The sequence below is a fragment of the Eptatretus burgeri genome, chromosome 7 (genome assembly GCF_056783735.1).
Source record: "Eptatretus burgeri isolate ZD-2024b chromosome 7, Ebu_testis_v1, whole genome shotgun sequence".
Taxonomy (NCBI): domain Eukaryota; kingdom Metazoa; phylum Chordata; class Myxini; order Myxiniformes; family Myxinidae; genus Eptatretus; species Eptatretus burgeri.
The window spans coordinates 63,965,415-63,984,286 of record NC_140967.1 but is presented as its reverse complement, the minus strand read 5'-3'; the positions used below and the strand labels follow the sequence as shown (position 1 = coordinate 63,984,286).

Here is an 18,872-nt window from a genome sequence, read left to right as displayed (position 1 = left end):
CCTTAGCACTCTTCTGCAGCACCAATTCTCAAAACCCTCCAGACATGGCCAATCTATTTTGGTTATATTCCGGCATTCAGATAAATACGTTGTGATGGGAAATATGAGAGCTTTGACGAGGCAGACTTTTGTGTGTTTTCTGATGTTCGATTATACCAGATCTTGTTCAAGACACTGCCATTCATCACATTCCTAGATGCCATGTAATTTCGTTTTAACAACTTCCATCATTAGTGACCAAAGCTCCGAAAAGGTTGAAGCTCTCTACTATTTATAGTGGGGAAACTTAGCTAAATATAGCATAACAATTGTGCATTTTGTGAGGAAAGCACTAAATATGGCACACTAGTAGCCTAATATGTTACGAACAGATTTGGATATTGAGCCATCTCAAATTCAGCCACTGATGGCTGTGGCAGCCATTTTGCACTGCCATCAAAAATTTTGAGATGGCCCAATTTTCAAATCTGTTCACAATATGATAGGCTACTAGTGTGCCAAATTTGGTGCTTTCCTCACAAAATGCACAATTGTTATGCTAAGTTGCCCCACGATTATAAAGATTTTCTATTTTGTCAAGAGTTACTTTTTCTTCACCAATTATCATTACTTTATCACTTGCTGGTATTGATGTATAAGACTGCTGTTTTGCTTTCTTCTTTGATTTTGGAGAGAAACATAATCTTTGATCTGAGTTGTGTCATCCACATATCTAATACTCTATTACATTTATTCCCAACCGATGGGTCCGTGGAACATTTGTCATCCATGAGTAAACGGCAGTAAATTACTTCCAAAATTTTTTTTTCAAAGTACATGTTAACTCTCTGTCTTCGCAGGTCATTCAATTTACCTCCTCGACTTCCGTCATATATATGTATGTATGTATTGTTTAATATATATATATATATATATATATATATATATATATATATATATATATATATATATTGTTTAATACAGTACTGTTCTATAATTGCTCGCTTTTGATGCAATTCTAAGCGGAGTATTCAAAACAAATATTTTAACCGAATAGGATATAATATTAACTTTCCGTTTGTGTTCAACAATGATGTCTATCACAGCCCACCAGTGTTACGTCACACCCTGTTCACTGTGCAATCATTTCCTACTTTCGTGTTGCATCCCACATAACTCTTCTTCGTATTTCCGGAGTGTATTTTATGAAATAAAATCAATAAAATTTAAAGAAATGTTCAACTCTGTGAGCAGTGAGTGCATTGCAAAATGGAGAGATTTATTTTATGAGCGAGTACTAGTGGAGACCAGCCTGGGCCTATGACGGGAATCGAGGAATCTCATCAGCCACCTTGAAAGAAAAGAAAGCCTCCGTGTCAGAAATATAATCCAAAATATTTAGCATTAGGATTTGCATTTACTGGATCCGAGGATAAACCAAAGCCACAGTGCATTATTTGTCAGGAGGTATTGTCAAATTAAGCACTTAAACCCATCGAAATTGTATCGCCATTTATCTACAAAGCATCCGGAATGTGAATAGAAGCCACTTTGAGTGTTTTTTTTCAACAAATAAACAGGTACTTTGCCGTCAGGAGATTTCAATGTGTAAAATGACAGTACTGAATCGTGGTTTGAAAGCATATTTCCTGCCTTCACTGAGGATTGCAAAGTCTTGATAAAAACCCACAGTTGGGGAAGATATTGTGATCCTCTGTGATCCTCTGTGTGTGTGTAAATGTTTATTGAGCTCCGAAGCAGTAAAAAACAACTTTGCTCCATTCCAATTTCAAATAATACAGTTTGTCGTCACATTCAATTCATGTCACTCGATATAGAAGAGCAACTTGCTCAACGTCTTTGAGGTAAGAGATTCGCCATTCAACTCGATGAATCCACAGACGTTGCTGGTTTAGCTCAATTACTTTTATTATTTTTAACAAACTCAAATGAGCTAAGATCCTCGTCCTCTTCATGATGACGTCATAAAAACGAATATGACGTCATTGTGATGTATCAGGTTTGTGATAAATTATCTGTGCTAATACACGCTTGATTCCCGCAAACAAAATTCAAACAGCTTGCCTAGTTTCGGAGATAATGGTATAGGCGATTTCTTTTAGCAACTTTTTTTCTTGGAAGAATTTCCAAAATCGGAGATGGTTCCTGCCTGCGCGTGGGCTTTCTGCATATACATGGCAAGTTTCACGAAGATCGGATGAAAACTCTGGGTTGTGAAACAAAAAATAGGAATGACGTCATAAAATTGATATGACGTCATAGTGATGCATCATCTTCTTCTTCTTCTTTCGGCTGCTCCCGTTAGGGGTCGCCACAGCGGATCATCCATTATGATCCACATAGTGATTTGGCACATGTTTTACGCCGGATGCCCTTCCTGACGCAACCCTGGTCGCCTCTTACGACACAGGGATATGGTACACCTATTTTAACCGGGGTATACACCGGCCCAGTATACACTAACCACTGCGCCAACACCAGGCTCTAGTGATGCATCATATGTGCGGTAATTCATCTCTGCTAATGCCCTGTTCCATTCCCGCAAACAGAATTCAAAAAGCTTGCCTAGTTTCGGAGAAAATTTTTTAGGCGATTTCCATTAGCGGCGATATTATGACGTCAACTTTTTTTCTTGAAGAAAAAGCAAGAAGAAGAAGCAGCAGCAGAAGAAGTCAAGAAGCAGAAGAGCAACAACGTGAGTAAGACTTAGAGATCCTCCACGAGGATCTAAAAAGTTTTTATTTCGTTTTAAAATGTTGTGAAAAAAGGGGGTAAGTGGTCTGTCGGAAAAATATAGATACCAAGGTGGCCCATACATTGAAAAAGGTTGGGAATCACTGCTCTATTATTGTCTTTTCCTCCAACAACTACGATGCCACCAGTCCAATTTTCGAGTGCTCTTCTCGTGAAGTATTCAGCATGGATGTTAAACAACGTAGGGAACAAGATGCAGCCTTGTCTCTTTAAAGCAGTCCGAATTTCTTACTTTGTTTTGAACACAGTATTTCTGTCCTTCATTGAGCTTTTTTTTATGAGTTATGGTGCAGATATTCCTATTTCTGTCAATATCTACCATAGGAGGCTGAGTGATACAGAATTGAAGGCTTTGCTGTCATCTAAAAGATGAAGATAACAAGCTTCCTTTGATGTTCTCCATAGCTATCAATAATGTGTTAAAGATTGGATATATTAGAAGCATCCACTCCTTACAGGAGTTGCCAGGGGGGTTCATGGTATTATATTTATGATGATTAATACTATAGCAGAGTATCCACCCAATGGGAAATCTTGTTCCAAGCATGCAACACATTCTTCTGACACATCCCTTTATTTGCACATCATATAGACAACAGCCCACTGCCTCGATCGCTCCAGAAAACAAAATTAATCCAAGTTATGTATACTAAACGAAAATATGCGTACTACTCATGTGCATATATAATGCAGTGTGATTATATTGTTCGGCTAAATCCAATTCCACCCCCACACTCTCCCCTAAGGAAGAAAATTCCAAGATGGGTGAAAAAAAGAATTTCTTTCAAAACTTGATGGAATCAAACAAAACTTGCACAACTTCAGGGTGCACTCATTAATCTCTGAAGGTTTCAGCTTCCTCGGTCAAATCAACTCAGAGGAGTCGATGATGCATACAAACATACATACATTCACTCCTTTATATACAGATAGTCGCAATTGCCACATCCTCTTTTGAATCTCGCTCTTTTTTTTGTAGGTATAGTCGAGGCTCGTGGAAGAGCTAATACGATACACTGAATGGATCAGGACACAACAGGCCAAAAGGAACAGTAGAGGGAGGGGGGATCAACAGCAGTGCTGAAGGTCGTGATAGAGGCAGACTTGGACAACCAATGGGAGTGGGAAGGAATGGGGGGCAGGAGAGGATGCATGGGGTCGACAAGATGGATATTGATGGAAACTCTCAGGAGGGAAAACTGGAAATTTGTAAGGAGGAGGGGTTTGGGTGGAGTTGGGGGTGGGGAGTTAACGGAGGTAGAAAAGATCATGGTTTTGGATCGGGGATGATCTGAAATGGTGGTGAACAGCTGTCTTGAAGACCTGAATGGAAGAATGAGATTAAAGGGAATGTAGAAGTTGGTTCCACAAGCAGATGAAAAGAGGAACAAATGAGTGGAGGAGATCAGTGATCCTGGATTTTGAGAGTTTCACCTGAAGGGGGTTCATGGTGGAATGAGTGTGCCCTGCAGAAACATTGGGGGGCGAGTGGGGGGGGCGACAAAGCACAGAAAGAGCAGAGAATGCAAAACCAGAAAGGAGGCAGTGGAAGAGTAGAAGACAGAGAGAGACTACTGACCTGTCTGTGATGGCGAAGTGATTGGCCTGGGACGTTTCATCACGGGAGATTCTCACCCAGAGGGGAGAGTAGTATTCCATCAAGGTGTGGATGAAGGCAATGCAGGTGGATAGGAGTTCAGATGTGCCAAGGAAGGACTTTGTACAACAGAGGATGCCCATTCGGCGGCTGGCTTTGGAGGCCTACTTTGAAATGTGGTTTGCCAAAGAAAGATCATGGCTGATAGTGAGACCCAGAAGTTTGAATGACAACTTCCTCAAGAGGATTGTTAATAATGTAGATTTGATGATTTTAAAGACAATCCTTTTGGAGAGAGATCGTGAGATTCGTCAGGATTGAAAAACATATTCCAAGTGTTTGACAAGCTTATAATTTTTTTTTCAAGGTCTGAAGAGAGGGAAGATGTAGCAGCTGTCCTGTATGAAGGATGAGTGATATCACGGCAAAAGGTGGAGTCATCAGCAAATAGATAAAGGGGATTTTCCAGAGAGTCAGAGAGATCAGGAATGGGACTGGGCCCAGAACACTGCCTTGGGGCACTCCAGCCTTGACTTATTTTTCAGGAAGTTTTCTTTCTGCGTAGAGCCTAAGCTGTTTTTCAATAATTTTGAGGAGGATCTTGATGACATGTGAAAGCAATGTGATGGTGCTGTTGTTTTCACATGCTTTGGTGTTACCTTTTCTTCAGCAATGGGACATAGATGTATTGTTGCCATTCAGACAGCCACTGTCCAGTTTCCCAGATCTTATTGCAAAGTTTGTGTATCAGCAGAATGCTAGATTCTCCAGTGAAATTTGATTAGCTCCCCTGCTACATTGTTAATTCGAGAAGATTTGTAATTTTTCCAGATGTTCTCTTGTACTTACAACATTAACAAAAACGAAAAAAACTGAGCTAAAATTTAAAAAAATGTAAAATTTTTAAATTCGTGTTCTCAATTGTCTCGTAATAAAAGGTTTGTTGAAAATTTTACGACAAAAACTCAAATGGCAAACAAGAAAAAAAATCTCAAAATGCAAGCGGACAAAATAAAGAGACACTGAAGCGATTACAAAACGCAGCCGTCTAACTCCACGTCTCGTGGATGGGCTAATAAGGACCATTTGTGCTCACTGTCACTTTGCCCTTTGACATTTTGACCCGATTATTAATCATTCTTTTCCATATTCTCATGATAAAGGTTTGGTGAAAATTTGATAACAAAAGCTGAAATGATATAAAGCACGCACGCACGCACAAAACCCGTGTCCTGCTGCGTGGGTAGGCGGGCTTATCACGACAACTCGAGCTCCCCAATGACTTTCTTCGCTGCGAGCTGAAAGGCACAATTGGTCTTGGGAAATCCATAAGCCCTGGTTCACAGCAATACCTGAAGGGTAGGAGGTATATTTGGGCAAAAAAAAGGGAAGACAAGGTAAATCAGCGAACTAAGGAGGGTATACAAGTGGACGCGAAGCTTAGTGTCCTGTCAGTGAGCATAGGTTTGTGTATGTTAACTATCCCACTGTATCTTTCATGAAGACCGGGTTATTGCTGGCATCCTGACCAAATTAGAAGTTCCTACCCACATCACGTACAGTCGACTGTCAGGCCTGGCCAGCTGGTTCATAAAATATTTGGGCCAAAAACTTTCTCCAGCTGATCCCACAATACGTTGGGAATAACTGAGGTTGTTAAATTATCATTATTAATATTATTACTATTATTATTGTTATTATGTGGAATTGAATTGCGTAATACCAAATATGCTTTAATTTCTGAATGTGATGTGGCTATCGGTAAACAAAACAATAATATTGGAACAACCTTTTAAAAGAGATAAGACAGAAAATTAACTATACGTGCTACACCTGTGTGCAGGACAATTGCGTACCTGTCCACTGTGTACGCAATTGGGCAGATCGTGACAGCCATTAGCTCCATCCCGGTGCTTGGTGGTAAAGGAGGGGACAGCAGTTCGGAAAACACTGATCCGATGGACAGTTTCACTGCCGACCTTCCATTGCACGTGTAAGTAGTTCACTGCACCTGCAGCCATCTTTTGCATGGAGAGGGGAGGGAGAAAAAGAAAAATATTAATTAATAGAGATGTGATGTGAGACAGAAGAAGTGAAGATAAATTAAGACAAGCCACAATTAGGCCTCGCTCGCCTGCAGTTTTGATGATGTAGTGGGGCAACTTAGCCTAAATATAGCATAACAATTGTGCATTTTGTGAGGAAAGCACCAAATTTGGCACACTAGTAGCCTATCATATTATGAACAGATTTGGATATTGGGCCATCTCAAAATTTTTGATGGCAGTGGAAAATGGCTGCCACAGCCATCAGCGGCTAAATTTGAGATAGCCCAATATTCACATCTGTTCATAATATGATAGGCCACTAGTGTGCCAAATTTAGTGCTTTCCTCACAAAATGCACAATTGTTATGCTATATTTAGCTAAGTTGCCACACTATTACAAAAAATAACAATCAATATCACAAGCTCCATGGAATGTGATGCAGAGTGTAATGGCATTACATTAGTTTGCTGTTTTTACTTTTTGTTCATTGGACCGGAAGCGCTGATGTGTGGAATTGTTCAAAAATAAAAAAAATAAAAATAAAGGAGGGAGTTCCAGGTGCAGTGCATTCTGGGGCTTCGCTTCACTTGGAACGCGATAGTGACGGACGATTCCTGGAATTTTGGAATCGATTCGATTCCGAGTACTTTTTTTCTCGTAATCGATGGAATCGATTACTTTTTTTCGTTTTCTTTTTTGAGGGTTTGGGTGTGTGGGGGTAGGAAGTATTACATGTGACTGATGCTCTGAAGGGACGGTGGAAGGGTGGGAGTATTTTCTTTGAATCATCAATCTTTGTTTTTAATTGGAAAGAGCAGTAAAGAGACGGGTTGAGGCTCATGAAGAATCATCTTTCTTTTTACAGAAAACAATGGTTCAAAAAAAATTAAGTAATACAACGAAGAGGAATTAATTGCATCTAAATGGCAAATTTAAATTGCACCGAAAGTGGTTTTGCAAGCAATTAATTATAAATTATTCCTCTTGTTCAAGAACAACATCACATCCACATTTTTGGGTTTTATCCTGTTCCTTCTTGCTGATGTCAACTCCCCTGCTTTGGAAAACACACGCTCAGCAGGAGCACAAAGGTTTGTGAAGATTGTGAAGTTTCTGGCCAGTTTGTGAAGCTTGAGAAATGATGATTCATTCATTCTCCACCAGAGCAAAGGATCACCAGCCCTCGGGGTGTCTTCCTCCAAGCATCTATCTATAATTCCAGCAATCTGTGTGTGTGTGTGTGTGTGTCTGTCTGTTTGTCTGTCTGTTTGTCTGCGACCACCATTTCTCGATGACCGCTGGTCTGATCTCATTGAAACTTGCCAGGAATATTGCCGGGGACCCCCGGATGTGCCTTTTCAAGGTTTGATATCGATTGGACGAACGGTTCCCAAGTTACGGCCATTTATCTGTCGCTCAATGACAAGACACGGTGCTATGACGTCACGAATGACATCACAATTAATGTTTATTTATTTTTTATTTTTTATTATTTTTTTTTGCACGATTGACGGTCCGATCTGATTAAAACTTGCCAGGAATATTGCTGGGGACCCGCGGATGTGCCTTTTCGAGGTTTGATATTAATCAGACGAGCAGTTCCCAAGTTACGGCCATTTATCTGTCGACCAATATCTGCGAGAGAGTGGGGGCGAGAGAGGAGTGGGGAGAGAGGAAGGGCGAGACTGGGGGGGATAGGGGGGAGAGAGGGGGGTGAGAGAGGGGCGAGAGAGAGGGGTCGAGAGAGAGGGGTCGAGAGAGGTGTCGAGAGAGGGGGGCGAGAGAGGGGGGGATGAGAGTGGGGGGGCAAGAGAGGGGAATGAGAGTGGGGGACGAGAGAGAGGGCCCGTACGGTACGGCGAGAGAGAGAGCCCGGCCCCTACGGGCCCGTACTAGTTTCAACAATGGCATCTGCCCGTGCTGATGGTGAAGCTTTTGCTTGTGTGATGATGTCATCAAAACGACCCCGAAGGTTCATCCTCACAGGGGCTCAAAGTGAGGTTCTTCACTGATACTCATATACTAATATCACTTATCAGTCAATGTAATGCCTACCCATCTGGCAGCGAAGAAATTGGCAGACCTTACCAGGCCAACTGTAAGTGCCTTGCGATTCAGTGAAAGGGAACACGCCCTTGGGGCGTCGTGTTTCGTTTGCAAGTAACTTGCTCTTGCTGCTATATTGCAAACAGGATGCCTCATATCAGGGGCGTGGTCCTTTTCAAATAATAGTTAGTTCATTTCCAGGCCACGTGATCTGAACATGCCCAACAGGTACGAAAAAAAATTTTCCCCCGAAAGAAAGGCTTATTTCTCAGAAGTTGGAAGTACTCGGAATTGACATAGATTCCAGTTCACCACTCGATTCCTTTCGATTCTAGTTCACCACTGGATTCCTTTCGATTCTGGTTCACCACTCGATTCCTTTTGATTCCGGTTCACCACTCGATTCCTTTCGATTCCGGTTCACCACTCGATTCCTTTCGATTCCGGTTCATCACTCGATTCCTTTCGATTCCAGTTCACCACTCAATTCCTTTCAATTCCGGTTCACCACTCAATTCTTTTCGATTCCAGTCCACCACTCGATTCCAGGTCACCACTCGATTCCTTTCGATTCCAGTTCACCACTCGATTCCTTTCGATTCCGGTTCACCACTCAATTCCTTTCGATTCCGGTTCATCACTCGATTCCTTTCGATTCCAGTTCACCACTCGATTCCTTTCAATTTCGGTTCACCACTCAATGCTTTTCGATTCCGGTTCACTACTCGATTCCTTTCGATTCCAGTTGACCACTCGATTCCTTTCGATTCCAGTTGACCACTCGATTCCTTTCGATTCCAGTTGACCACTCGATTCCTTTCGATTCCGGTTCACTACTTGATTCCTTTCGATTCCGGTTCACTACTTGATTCCTTTCGATTCCGGTTAACTACTCGATTCCAGTTCACCACTCGATTCCTTTCGATTCCGGTTCACCACTCGTTTCCTTTCGATTCCAGTTCACCACTTGATTCCTTTCGATTCCTGTTCACCACTCGATTCCTTTCGATTCCGGTTCACTACTCTATTCCAGTTCACTACTCGATTCCTTTCGATTCCAGTTCACCACTCGATTCCTTTAGATTCCAGTTCACCACTCGATTCCTTTCGATTCCGGTTCACCACTCGATTCCTTTCGATTCCGGTTCACTACTTGATTCCTTTTGATTCCGGTTCACCACTCGATTCCTTTCGATTCCAGTTCACCACTCGATTCCTTTCGATTCCAGTTCACCACTCGATTCCTTTCGATTCCGGTTCACCACTCGATTCCTTTCGATTCAGGTTCACCACTCGATTCCTTTCGATTCCCGTTCACCACTCGATTCCTTTCAATTCCGGTTCACCACTCGATTACTTTTGATTCCAGGGTTGGATTCGAGAATCGAGTACTTTGGAATCAATTCCACCTTCCATGAGTGTGCGATGATTCTGAAACTGCAATCAACCCGATCATTCTCTTTGAACATTGCCTCTCTATCATTAACATCAGAACCTTACAAACAGGTCCTCCTGGGTTTATAAATTGTCATTCCCCAAATCAGTTGTTGATTCGTATGCAGCCTGTGGCTGCTGGTTACATCATTTCTGGAAGGACAGCTGTGCCACCGATGCAGTGCCCCTGTTACCAGTAAGCTGGTACTCATTTTGCCGACCTTGAAACTGGTTGGAAAGATGACCGGTTGAGTCAACCCATCTGCTGTTGTTTCAACAGCATGACAGGGCACAACCTCAAGACCCTAAGATCTCCAGCCAGTCACATTAACCGTTAAACCAACACCAGGCTTGCCCCCAAATCAATAATGTCTCATTTATGTCCCCCTATATTTTTTACAAGGATAATCCATTAACATTTCATCATCCTTTATACCAGTACCTTTTCCTCAGTCCTTCACTATCATCCCTCTCATTTCCACAAGTGAATACAAAATCTCATTAACCAATGCTCGTCGTTTCCCTGCAGGATTTATACTGTTCCACCTTTTATAACAACCGGTAAGTGAAGGTACTCGAGTTACCATGAAAAATGAGTGATAAATCAGCCCCACGTTTGGATTGTTCCTGCCAAGCTTGCTGTGCAGCCTTTTTACATCACAAGATGGTGGGCGCGCTCCATGAATCCTGGCTGACTCGATCCTGGCTGAAACTGGGCTGGCTATTATAAGAGGCTGTAGCCCACAATCATCGCCTTACAACACTCGCCTCTAATCCGTCTAGCCTGGGTTTGAATCCCGACCCAGCTATAAACTGTCATCTCGGTGTTTCAGAGGCAGGGTAATTCATCAATGTGTGTTCCGTCCCTCGGATGGCGTCCAGTCTGCTGGCATTCGTTGGTGGATGTTAAAGTTCTCACTGTGTCGTTCACGAAGAGTAGGCGAGCTATCACTAGTTCCATGTCAAACTTCAGGCCTGGCCAGCTGATTTGAGAAAGACGTGGGCCAAGCTTCCCCCAGCCAACTGGACAAGAACGTGGGAATAATTGTGATCGTTTCAGAACAAGCCGAATCAATGCCTCACAAGCCAAAAAATACTGAAGCTATGGTGATAAGCCCATGTTATCACAATGCTGAAGCCAGGAAATGACCCTGCACAGGCGAAGAGTTTTGGACCCATTTCCTTGCTGTGCCACACGTATAAGTTTTTCGAACTGCTGATGCTCAACCCCCTTGTGCCATATGTTGAACAGCATCTTATCGATGAACAGGCTGGCTTTCCACCTGGATGACCAGGGATGGGGCAGTTACTTATCCTGACACAGTACATCGAGAATGGTTCCGAAAAAGGCATGGTTGGAACAGTATTTGTAGATCTATCAACTGCATATGATCCTGCCAACCATCACTGACTCCTCATTAAGATGACCAAAGGTCTTTGCCTTACTGAACTCAAACAAACCCTGCTCGAAAACTGACGAATCTTTGTGGAACCTTATGGACAGCACAGTAGATGGAAACAGCTCGGTTTATCACAAGGCTGTGTCTTGGCTCCAATATTTTATACGTGAACGACCAACCAGTGTGCCTGGACACAAGGAGATTCATTTATCCCAATGACCTGTGCACCGCAGTCCAACATTAGGACTTCCACCATGTTGAGCGTGTGTTGACTATGGCACTCACTGGACTGACAACCTACGACGAAGAAAACCGCATTAGTGACAACCCTGCCAAAACCCAGGTATGCGCATTCCATTTGAGGACTCGCGAGGCAAAATGTCAACTCACAACATCATGGAATGTCACTCAGCTTTCTCAATGCCCAAACCCAGTCTATCTTGGGGTCATTCTTGACTACTCATTGACGTACAAGAATCACATCGTGAAAATGAAAGCTCAGGTTAATATCCGAAACAGCATTCTGCACAAACTGGGTAATTAAAAGCGGGGTGCTCATTCTTCAACATTGTGGACCACTGCTCTTACCCTCTGTCATTCAACTGCAGAATATGCATGTCCAATATTGGAGTGATCAGCATGTGCGAGTAAATTTGATCACGCACTGATTACTTGCTGTCGTCATGTTACCGGGTGTCTAAATCCAACCGATGTGAAAAGTTTATATCTCCTGTCTGGCATTGCTCCACCAAACATGAGGAGAGGCACCAGTAGAAGAAAACGTCTTTGAAGCAAAGCACAGATCAAGACATCCACTATAAGATCAGTTGACATTGTGGAGCTGGTCGAAGTCGAGAACGTTTCCTCACTACCACACAACAATTCTATTTGGAACCGGTTTCCACAAGGATCCAAATGTGGCATGAAATCCTGATGGGCAATTATGACTGCCAGACTGGAGCTGCAGCTCACATAAGGCACGCCAGCAGGATCAAATGAGCCCTGGCAAGAATGGCGATGTTTCATCTACCTGCACAAGAACATAGAACAAAAGGTCAACATAGTCCAAAGGTCCACAAGAGGTGAACTTTCTAAAATCCTCAATTTTCATCTGATTGACTTGAAATTTGAAGAGGATTTATATTTCAGGTCACTGAATTCAACCAGTCAATTATCTTCGATGTCAACATCGACCAAAAGGCCAACATAGTCAAAGGTCAACAACTTAGGTGAGATTTCTAAAATCCTCAATTTTCATCCCATTGACTTGAAATTTGAAGAGGATTTGCCTATCGGGTCACTGGATTCAACCACCAATTATTTTTATGGTCAAATTTGTTTGAGGGATTTCGCTAGAATCACACTATGCATGACATCTTTCTTGTTTTCTTGTCTTAACTTTAATATATTGTTACGGCTGTGGAAATTCGCAGAACACCATATAGGTCCTTAGTTCAGTTATGCCGATAAGTCCGTGTTCAGTTAGATTTCCCCACCGTTGTTTAATGGGAATTATCCGTGTGGACAGGGCTGTGATCTTTAAGTTAGCCGTTTTTCTTTACTATCGTTATTTTGGACCAACCACAACGCCAACCACCAACCACCTTCTCCACCACGCCACCCACCAACCACCTTCTCCACCACGCCAACCACCAACCACCTTCTCCACCACACCAACCACCAACTACCTTCTCCACGCCACCCACTAACCACCATGCCAACCACCAACCACCTTCTCCACACAACCACCACGTCAACCACCAACCACCCTCTCCACACCGCCTTCATAACAACGACATCTCCCCACCATCTCCTAAACTGCATCGAGACACCGAGATGAATACGTTAGTGAAGAAATTTTTTGGTAAGCATTTTTTTCACCAACCCGAATAACATCGCTTCACCTTCAACTCCGCAAACGCCGCCATCTTTGCGCCAGCCACGGCGAGTTCCCAGCGAACAGCATCGCTGCAGGCACACACGGGGGTTCACTCACCGAGCAAGTCTGGTGATCTCGCGCATGTCCGCTCTCCGCACAAGTCTGGTGATCTCGCGCACGTCCGCTCTCCGCGCAAGTCTGGTGATCTCACGGACGTCCGCTCTGTGGAAGCTTCGCCTCGGAATTCGGATCAAAAGAGAGAAAGGGACGGAGCCTGTGGGGGTCGAAGGTCGAAGAGCGGAGGTCAGATCTCATCTCTCGGACCCGATATATGGGCGAGCGGAGCACCAGTTCGCGGTCGTCAGTCGGTGGAGTCAGTCGGTGAAGTCTGGTGTCTGGAGAACACAGTCGGGGGAGAAGTCCTGCAGAGCGGAGGACACGCGAGCTGAGAGCGTGGCCAAACCTGCTGTGCCACGCAGACCTGCGCGTTCGTGTGGAGAGAGCCAGAGCTCGCTCGCCAGCCAGCGCCAAATGGTCTGAGGTGATCGGGCATCGGGACAGTCCAAGCATCGCTGAGGAACGGACGGGTTCTTACAAAGAGCATCAACTTTGGAAGAGCATCAAGACCCGTTCGTTTCTCCCAACGTGTCGCCGGCTGAGGCCCGAATCACTCGGCCGCTTGGCAAGGCCTGGGCTCAACCGCGGCTACGCTAGCTGCCGTGGGGATGGGACGTCGCGGGTCGCCCCATCGAGGCACCACGAGGGTGGAGGTAACCTAAAACGGTCTCGTGGAACTCCTTCAGTCCGCCAAGCTCCACGCTATAAAGGCCTACGGGTCCAGTCTGACCCCCTTGTCTTTGAGGGGGTCTTTCCTTGTTTATTTGTGTGAATGTTGTGGCGCCATGTCCGCAAGTAGAATTGTATAAGTGGTTGTGAATAATAAATAATAGACGGTTGTCGTGCTTTGTCTTGGTCACGTCTTGTCCCTTCCCGCCAATTCATTGCTTGATTGTATACGTGTAAATAATAAATGTGCTTGTTTAAATGTCACCCGTTCGTTGTGTCCTTTTTCCCCAATTGAACTGCTATCTTGCTTTCAGAATAATAGCGGGCTTTTTGATAGCCGATAAAAAAAATCGGGTCCAGCGAGGTCTCGCGATAATACCCCGCTTAGTTATCCCAGAACGGAACGAACCGCTTAAGCGGTTCGTGTCCAAGCAGAACTCGCTGAGGTACGGTCTCTCAGTAGGCTGCCCGCGTGAATAATTAGGTATATCGACAATTCGGCGATTGACCCTGTCGCGTGCGGGTATAATATTGACTAGGCCATGGTGTGCACTTGGAGCACACCCGTGACTGGTTTTTGGCATTGTTCCGGAAAGTCACGACCGAATTGTCCGTCCGGTGGGCGTACGGCCGCGGTTCGGTTTAAAAGCGGTCGATCGCACGCTGGGCGGGCGGTAAATTCGTAACAATATTTTCATTCATAATTTTCGTTTACAAGGAAGACCACATGACATGCAATTTCATTGTCCTTACAAAGAGCCACCAATTCAACCACAAATACATTGAAATGTTTTTTTTTTGTCAGTTTGAGAGAGCGTTAGCGTTTTTGATCCAAATTGCTGAACCAAACATCTGAAATAACCTTTCATCCTTTTAGCTTAATAAATTATTAACCTGGTCCCAAATCTTTCCTCAATAATTCTTCAAATCTTCCTCAATAAAAGCTTTGCAGATGATGAAAGACAAAGGAAAAGATAAAAATATCATGGGTCAGTCAAAAAGAAGGACCCATTGTGAAAACAATGTACGTCTGACCCAAGGAACCCTCAATGGCCTACTCATGCCAAAATGTCCAAGCAGGTGTCAAACCTATCTCAACACCTTGCGTCAGTGATGGTGAAACCAATTTGGCATTTGAAGAAATTACAGATTTAATAAACGCTTCGGCCATTTAAATAATTATGTGCTTCATGCAACCCTATAGAGGACTGACCATTCTGGGGCTGCTGCTGATAGCGTTGGGCACGGGCGGCATTAAACCATGTGTTTCTGCTTTTGGTGGAGATCAGTTTGAAGAGGATCAGGTAAGACCGATTTGTACTCATGATTGCATCGTGTACTCTTAAAATTAAATGACTTGTGGTGATCATCTTTCTGATTGTGGTTCATAAGATGGCAGTAGAGCTTGGAGGTATGCACACTTGCTTTTGAACCGTCCTGCTTGGGTTAGGATATCGATCAATCCATAAATTGTCACTGGTATTTTGCATACAAGACAAGGCATGAATAGATTTGTTTACACCAGTTCTTCTCGGCCACTGGAGACTACAAGGAAATAGTCATTAATCAATAAGCATTAATAAGGAAAATTTACTGGCTATTTAGATATGGACGGACTAACCTTGCTGGTGCAGCCAGCAGTGACCATGAAGTGCATTTGCTGTTCACACCTTTCGATTACCTGCCCCACAATTAAATCATGTCACACATACTTTGTACGTGTGATGTCATGTACTACTTTACTAAGGTGTACAGAGCCGACCAGTGCGAAACCAGTAGGTGCCCTTTCAGAATTTGCCAGCAATGAGGCAAAATCTTTGATTGCACAGTCAGGAATGTCTGCCATTTTTAATTTTTGCTCTCCAAAATAGAGTCAGGCGATAACGTCATGGTGATGACGTTGAATGGCCGCTTCTATGTAGCACTTATCAGCCACAACCGCCCTGGTATCCGAGCCGGTGCCTCTCACCACTCAACACCCTGCCCATTATCCATCCGATTGGTCGTGAACACAACTTCACACGGTCTGCCCATTCCCGAGTGGCCTCCAAGATGTGGTGTAAATGAGCCTAATGTGTGCCTTGTCCCTCAGGTGTACGTTAAGCTGAAGGACCCATCTGCCACTGCTGGTTGGTGTATTTTAAAGATCCTATGGTAACAAAACAAAAAAAAATGTTCAGGTGCCTATTTGAAATTGTTCAGGTACATTGGAGCAAATGGTTGAAATTATTTCACAATCCAAGACGAGTTATCATCGGCAACCTGAATAATTTCTTTCTGAAATTACCTTCAATCAAACATCTGAATATAAACAGACTTGGACCCAAAACGTTCCCCGGCCACGAGAAGGTGGGAATAATTTTGCTATTAAAGCAATATGTTATAATAGTAGTCGTAGTAGTAGTGGTGGTGGTGGAAGTCGTCATCATAGTTGTAGATCTTTATAATCATGGTTAATTTTTGTACGGATTGTATAATCATTTTTATCAATTGTTTCAATATTGTGATGGTTTTCGGAGACCCCAGGCAAGCACATACAAAGGCATAAAGAGGAACCCTGGTGTAGTTATTGCTGTAGTATATTGTGTAGCTAAATTCACCTCCCCCTCCCTCGTGTCAGTGTGAAAGGAATATGCATTGTCTTTGAAGTAGAATCGAATCCCATTGTGATATCTCTCTCTCTCTCTCTCTCTCTCTCTCTCTCTCTCTCTCTCTCTCTCTCTCTCTCTCTCTCTCTCTCTCTCTCTCTCTCTCTCTCTCTCTCTCTCTCTCTCTCTCTCTCTCTATCTCTATCTCTATCTCTATCTCTATCTCTATCTCTATCTCTATCTCTATCTCTATCTCTATCTCTATCTCTATCTCTATCTCTATCTCTATCTCTATCTCTCTATCTTTTACACATCCGTACACAGTTCACACAACACCACATTACAAAACGAACAGCCTCAACCGGACAAAACCAAGTCGGAGATCTACAAGTCAGTGAGCTAGCTCAACACCAGTCAGAAGGAACATCTACACGCTGCCTAAACTGCACTGTGGGGGGAGGGGGTTTGGGGTCGGGGGGCATCATCCAGCTATGGCACAGCTGCAGCTGGACCAACACCAACCAGAAGAGACATCAACACATTGCAGAACCCAGACACAACCATTGGACATCACTGGAAGATACGGTGGTCCAATCGGAAGGCAAAACCCTGCTGGCCCCAACAGCGATTGTGAAGGCGGAATCGCGGCAATGCCACAGCACTTGACAGCACCAAATAAGTAGCGCAGCTGCACCACCACACCTCCCTACACTTATAAGAACCCAGACCGGAGCACAGAACAAGGCTGATGTGTTTGAAGATCCACACAAATGGACTGGTGAAGCTGCAAGGATGAGCTGGTGACCGCAGCATAGCGGAGGGCTGGTGAATGAGCATGAGTGAGTGAGGTTCCGTGCAAGCGAATGGACCCAGCCAGCAGAGAATTCCCAGATGCATTGGCCATACACACTGGTTCACACTATCTTTCTCTAGCTATCCCTACTCTTCTTCATTCCTTTTGGACGCACTGAGCTATCAATGATCACCAATTGTCCTTCTCAGGGCACACTCACTGTCACACCTCACGCTATTTCCTCAAAGCCCCACGCAGTCACCCTCTGAATCTCTCCCCACCCATCGCATCACACCACGTATTCTCCCCTTCTTTCACCCCCCCCCACTCTTTTCTTGGGACCCACATGAGCCCACCAGCTTATGTATGATGGGTGAGAGGCCAACAACATTCCTTGTATTCTTCTCTCTCCTCTCTTTATCCCTCTTCCTTGTCTTGTTTCCCAGTATGACTGAGTTGCCAGTTTGTAGACTTGTAAGTGACTTCATTAGAACGGGCTTATGTGCTAGGGGTAAGGATTTCTCTTTTGTGACACTGCCTTGTACATACGTGCCTTTTGTTAACTCAATGCAAACTGTTTCCAAACTGTCCAGTTGTCAGTTTCCATTGGTTCGACTGTGTGTGTGTGTGTGTGTGTGTGTGTGTGTGTGTGTGTGTGTGTGTGTGTGTGTGTGTGTGTGTGTGTGTGTGTGTGTGTGTGTGTGTGTGTGTGTGTGTGTGTGTGTGTGTGTGTGTGTGTGTGTGTGTGTGTGTGTGTAGTAACAGGGAATTCACCCCCACTGTTCCGTTATGGGTATCTCTTAACCAATATTCCTACTACCGGTATTGTTTGGCTATCAATCACAGTGGGATGTTGAGTGCACTGTTCTCTATCTGGGGGGTTTAAGTTGCCAGATATGTAAAGCAAGCTGGACTCTGCCTGAATTAAACATATTAGATGACATCCCTTGTTTCTTAGCAACCCGTTGAGCCACAGAATTTGTGGTTCATCAGCTTCAGGATCATCGGCTGGATTGTGGATTTGAGAATTTCCTTCGTAACCCGTACCAGCAGAGAATCAGGAACAATATATTGTTGTGGAAATTACTTCTTGGGGATAAAGCTGTTTAATGTAGTGTATATATTTTCTTGTTGAATGTTTAGCATGAGCGTTAACAATTAAATATAATATTAGATATGCGTCTCTAAACACCGTCCACCCCTCCTTGTGTGTATGTCTAAACCCGCCATCCCTTTTGACCTTTTATTAGATCTTTTTCCTTCTGTTATCTGTCATGTATGTGCTTCAAAGCATTCATTAGGCCTGGACATGGCAGTTTTGGTGGAAGAACAGGATAGGCACCATCAGTCGTGGATCATGACCTCACAGTTGCAGACTAAAGGGTCACAAAGGGGGATCTGTCCCCCAGACTGGGCTCCTGCACAATAGCGAGTGATAGGGGAGGGGCAAAGCACGTCAGGGATAGAGGTGAGGGGGGCAGAAACTTTAAAAGCCCATGCAGCTGGGGGGGATTAAGGGAATTTCCTGGACTAAATTCCACGGGAG

The 18,872-nt window shown here is 43.9% G+C and overlaps 1 protein-coding gene across 1 annotated transcript in view; it reads left to right on the top strand.

The window, feature by feature from the left end:
• LOC147023416 (solute carrier family 15 member 1-like) overlaps positions 1-18,872 on the top strand; it is a 113,370-nt gene that overhangs the window by 24,193 nt on the left and 70,305 nt on the right. Inside the window, exons 5-6 of the mRNA XM_085890338.1 lie at positions 6,195-6,344; positions 15,150-15,281. Coding sequence (XP_085746464.1) covers positions 6,195-6,344; positions 15,150-15,281 — 282 coding nt within the window. The remainder of the gene's footprint in view (positions 1-6,194; positions 6,345-15,149; positions 15,282-18,872) is intronic.